At 38.9% G+C, this 5,176-nt stretch overlaps 1 protein-coding gene across 1 annotated transcript in view; it reads left to right on the top strand.

Moving 5' to 3' along the window:
• Positions 1 to 4,468, top strand: part of LOC140240505 (uncharacterized) — a 29,402-nt gene extending 24,934 nt beyond the window's left edge. The window contains exons 22-29 of the mRNA XM_072320275.1: positions 95 to 130; positions 630 to 656; positions 1,451 to 1,474; positions 1,805 to 1,885; positions 2,399 to 2,531; positions 2,902 to 3,011; positions 3,333 to 3,545; positions 4,313 to 4,468. Of these exons, the coding sequence (XP_072176376.1) occupies positions 95 to 130; positions 630 to 656; positions 1,451 to 1,474; positions 1,805 to 1,885; positions 2,399 to 2,531; positions 2,902 to 3,011; positions 3,333 to 3,545; positions 4,313 to 4,468 (780 nt within the window). The remainder of the gene's footprint in view (positions 1 to 94; positions 131 to 629; positions 657 to 1,450; positions 1,475 to 1,804; positions 1,886 to 2,398; positions 2,532 to 2,901; positions 3,012 to 3,332; positions 3,546 to 4,312) is intronic.
• The last annotated feature ends 708 nt before the right edge of the window (positions 4,469 to 5,176 follow it).

Here is a 5,176-nt window from a genome sequence, read left to right as displayed (position 1 = left end):
CAGTCAGATGTAAACTATTAAAAGATATACCCTGCATTGTTCTTCAGTGTCTCTTCAAATGTTTTGTTTCTCCTAATTTTCTTTTTTCTTGCAGGGCATAAGAGGTGATTTGGGCCATCAAGGACCATTGGTAAGTACTCCACAACTGGATTCACCATATAATTATGATTAAAAATTTTTATTCGTCGACTTTTGCAATCGACTTCCTCGGTAACAAATGCCACAGAATGAAAATCAGTATGAAGTTCGTTTATAGATGGGGTTAAATGTTCATGTATTTGTCATTTCCATTGTGGCATTTGCGTCAAAAAATGATTTGTGACAGCTGAGGGTCAGGGTGAGAAAAAAAAGAGTGCCAACTAAAACTAGTTAGCAAATGTCACCATAAAGCAGAAATTTCGAATTCGGCTCCCACTCAGCCGAATCATAATATCCAAATTGTACGAATGATGCGTCGTGACATTGAGAGAGCCTGTTTAATCATAACATCCATTTGAAGAAGGTAATACCGACTGTCAATAAATTGTGATTAGATTGTGATCTTTTTGGTTGCAGTCGCGAACTGATAACTTTGATGACACAGCAATACTGATCAAACTTCACATTTCTTTCATGTTTTTATTTTCCAGGGCGACCGTGGCTATCCGGGACCACCAGTAAGACATTTATTTCCTCTCTCTATATTTTTCCGCGTCATAGTTTTCATGGTTACAGTTCGTTATTCCGAAGGTTCGTTATTCCATGGGATCGTTATTCCGAAGGTTCGTTAATCCGAAAATGTGATAAGGTCTGTTATTCCGAAGGTTCATTAATCCGAAAATGAAATAAAGTTCGTTATTCCGAAGGTTCGTTAATCCGAAAATGAAACAAAGCTCGTTATTCCGAAGGTTCGTTACGGACCCTATTTCATTTCGGATCAACGAACCTTCAAAAAAACGAACCCTATTTCATTTTCGGATTTACGAACCTTCGGAATAACGAACCCTATTTCATTTTCGGATAAACGAGCTTTCGGAATAGCGAACCCTATTTCATTTTCGAATTAACGATCCTTCGCAATAACGAACCTTCGGAACAACGCCACAAATGTTCGGATTAACGAACCATTTCTCATTTTCGGATTAACGAACCTCTAGGTATAGGAAAGTTTAAGGTGATATTCTGGTCTCTAACTGAAGTATACAAACCCTTTAGCACAGTGATTTGATCTTCCCCTGCATACATAAGACTTGCGAAGGTTTATTCAGTCGCTGTGGAATGTGAAGATTGCATGTCCATGATTTGTTCTGTCTTTCTATGTTACTGCTTAAGAAATAAATAGAGTGCGTAATTAATTTTTGAAATAATTATAATGTAGACGGGAGCGTTACAAAGTTTCGGAAGATATGAGATATTCAGATAAGCGTGAAAAAAAAAATATAATAGATTGTATTTGTTTCTTCCTTTATAGGGTCCGCCTGGTGGTATATATGAGGTGAGTTTTACATCAAAGTTTTCAGTTTGCAATCCTTGCAAAAAAAAAATGCCCCTCTTGGTTACCGTTGCAATACTAAAAGTTTTTGTGAATTACAATCATTCTTTATTCTTGTGAGCAGATGAATACTTTATACAGAAAGTGATGTTATGGATGTATTTCTATGCTTACACCGATAATGTTACAATGTTACGTGTGCCCTGTCTGCATTTGAAATTGATGTTCTTGACAATAAGCATAGTAGCTCTTAATGTGCTGTACGTAATGCGGCAGTGATTGTCATTTAGCGCTTATGATAAACCTATGTTTGTTTATTTTTTTTTCTTTCAGGGTCAATTTGTGAATGACGCCGAAGCCGTAGCCTCGCTTCTACATTACTTCTTTGTTTTACCGCGACCTAAACATATAGGCGTAAGTTTGTTATTTCAATTTCTTCACTCAGCAGTTTAGTCTGTTCCTCTTTCTCAAAATTTTGGCTTTAGTATTCCTCTATGTAGTGAACAGATTATGATTTTAAATTCTGTTTGACAATCGTGTACGTATATAGATGTGTACTTTTCTTGATTATTGCATACTTCAAGATATGTTGATGATATCGATATTGATTTACTCAAGAATCAATTACCATTCACAGCAGAGGAACAAAAGATGAGGAGTAAAGTATCATGGGAGGCTGTAGCCCATAAACTATGGGATGTGTGTAAAGAAGTTACTGTGATTCGCAAAACGGGAGTTTGTTTAATGGTTTAATGGAGGTACATTAATGTGTGTTGACATTAAACGGGGGAAAGCGATGATACAAGAGATTTTCCTCTTGACCACATTGTGCAAGCCTCCAAGCGGAACTCAGCATTTGTATGATGATAACGTAATGCAATAAAGACAAAAGATTCCTGATAATACCGGCTTGTATTTTGCTTACAGGACGTTGACGTATTCTACATGATGAAGCACCTATACCGCTACATTGAGGGTATCAAACACCCTCTGGGTACCCAGGACCTTCCCGTCAGAACGTGTCGCGACCTGCTGGACTGCCAACCAGACATGGAAGACGGTGAGAGCAACCAAATGTTCTCACTCAAATTACCTTACACAGTACTAATAGTGTCTTCAATTTGACGTAAAGATTTAACGTTAAACAGACGGGCGAGATTTCAGTGAAGTGTTTCTTCGTTGTTCATCTAAACCGCTGATTATTAATTTCATTTTCCGTCCATTCTTGGTCTCAAATTTACGATCAAAATACTTGGATAGAAACTTTATTTTCTGAAGATATCATTTTAAACATCTTGTCCAAGTGTGGATGCACCGGCCATGATTCGAAACAAAGACTTTATGTTTACAGATCCTGAGCGGTAGCCACTATGTCGCGATACTCCACCAAATCTCGAAACTTGGGGCAATCTGTTATGCTCTCTTCACAGGTGAATATTGGATCGACCCCGACCTGGGCTGCTGTACTGACGCCGTCAAGGTGTACTGCGGTCTGGCTGCAGGTGGCTATACCTGTCTACTGTCACGTGATACAAGCACGGTATGCAAGAATGAGAATTTTGAATAATATATTAAATATATTTCAATACATTTAAATTATTCGTATACATTCAAATTATTAGTGCTACTCCAGAAGGTCATGTACCTACTACATGAACGGATCTTGATAAAAAATTTTCATGGGTTATGTAGTTCACTGTAGGGTCAATTCACAAATTCTCGTATTTGATAATAGCATGTGACAATATTTACCCAATGTGACAGCGGTTCACCCGTCTACGGTTGAATAAGTTCAGAATGTCGAATCCAAATTCTGAAACTCGCCTTTAGTTTCGCCTCCTCTCTTTCCCACCTAAATCAGCTTGACTACGACATCAGTAAGCCTCAGCTCAACTTCCTTCATCTCCTGAGCTCCACCGCCTTCCAGGAAATCACCATACACTGCCGAAACGTACCCGTCTGGCGGAATCGCCGCGGGAGCTACGACAACGCCCTCAGCTTCCGGGGCTGGAACGGCGTGTACTTCACCCATGATGGGCCTACAAGACCCGAGATCCTGGAAGACAATTGTCATGTAAGTCGCCCTTCCGTGGCAAGTCATCTTCCAGAGGAGGGATTCCCCACATTTTAGACTAACTGCATGGACTAGAATCAAACAGAGGTAAAAAATTATGGCATTTGCTCCTGTGACAAATTGCTCCCATGATTGCACGCTAAGCCAAACATAAAGTATACCCTGAAACATAACCGTAAATCTAATTCTAATCCTCACATCAGACTAAATATGAAACCCTATCACAATCCTAACTCGAACCCTATGTCCTTGGAAAAATATGACTGGAGCAAGTGTCGCAGGAGCAAACGTCGTTTCACCCAAACAGAACATTGCTAGGTTTCTTTAAAATCGGATAGGCTACAAAAAAGTAATGGAATTTGAGAGCTTTCCGCGATTTCCGGTGACAGTGATTCGCGTATCTGTCACAGTCGGACACGTAGATTAGATAATCGTATTATGTCCGTAATGTCATCGCTTCTAACTCCCCCATCCGCAAGCACTCAATGAATAATACTGTATTTTATTTCTATAATGTACACTTCGTTATGGATACGCAAAACGATTGAATTCTGTGGAATAGTCTATTCTATAGATGTGTAATGATTTGAACTTGAGTTTTATATAATATGATGTGATTTGATAACAAACTCATTTAAATCCCAACCCCCGAACAACTTGTGAATTAAAAGTAAAAAGGTATTTTTTAAACATCTTAGGGTTCAACACACTGTAGTTTAGAATTCATCTCTAGTCTGACATTTTTTGTGGCTAATTTTCCTTTTCAGATGGAAGATTCAAAATGGCGGACTACGCGCTTCATCTTTCGGGTTCAGGACGTGCACAGGTTACCCATTGTTGACGTCATCACAGACCCCGACGTACACCGGGTATCCGACAGCACTGGCTTCAAGATAGAGATTGGACACACGTGTTTCGATTGAGTTTACACGACTGACGGGCGAAAAAAAAAAGACACCGCGTTTGACTTTCATAGCCATTCTGTCACGGCCATCATTCTCCCGCGTGCTCACCAAAAGAGGTGAACTTCACACACGAGCCCCCGCAACACTGGATGCGGAGTGTTGGACAAGGATTCTACCATGCTGTGTTGTTGTGATAACAGAGTGGAGTTCGAAAGTGGTGCCGTCTTTTTTATTTCCTCATATTATTTTCTCACCTTTTGTCTTGTACATGTTTGTCAATTTTTTTGATCATTTTTTTTTTTACTATTATTATTCCGGTTGTCATTATTGCTGTTATTGTTAATTTTTATTGTAGTTATTAACATTGTTGTTATTGTTATTAACATTATTGTTATAATTATCATTGTTATTATTATTATCATCGAGTGGAAAAGTACACAATACAAGTCTTGGAAGTCCTCAAATGGGCTGCTGCGATCGATGTAAATGTCGACTTACTTGGTAAGTGGATCGAGTTCAGAACACTGGAAGACGGTCTAATCAAGTGGGTGCTATGCACTTCTGGTTCACACAGCAAAGTATTGTTTGTTGGGAATACCACACTTTTCTCATTCAGGAATGATGTTATTCAGGGGCATTTTCTGCCTGTATACTAAATGCTGGGAATCAATCGAGGAAAACTTTCCTTTTGATCAGGTGATTTATTCATGGTTGTGTATATAGATC

This window comes from Diadema setosum, chromosome 17 (assembly GCF_964275005.1).
Source record: "Diadema setosum chromosome 17, eeDiaSeto1, whole genome shotgun sequence".
NCBI lineage: Eukaryota > Metazoa > Echinodermata > Echinoidea > Diadematoida > Diadematidae > Diadema > Diadema setosum.
This window is presented reverse-complemented; position numbering and strand designations above follow the sequence as displayed.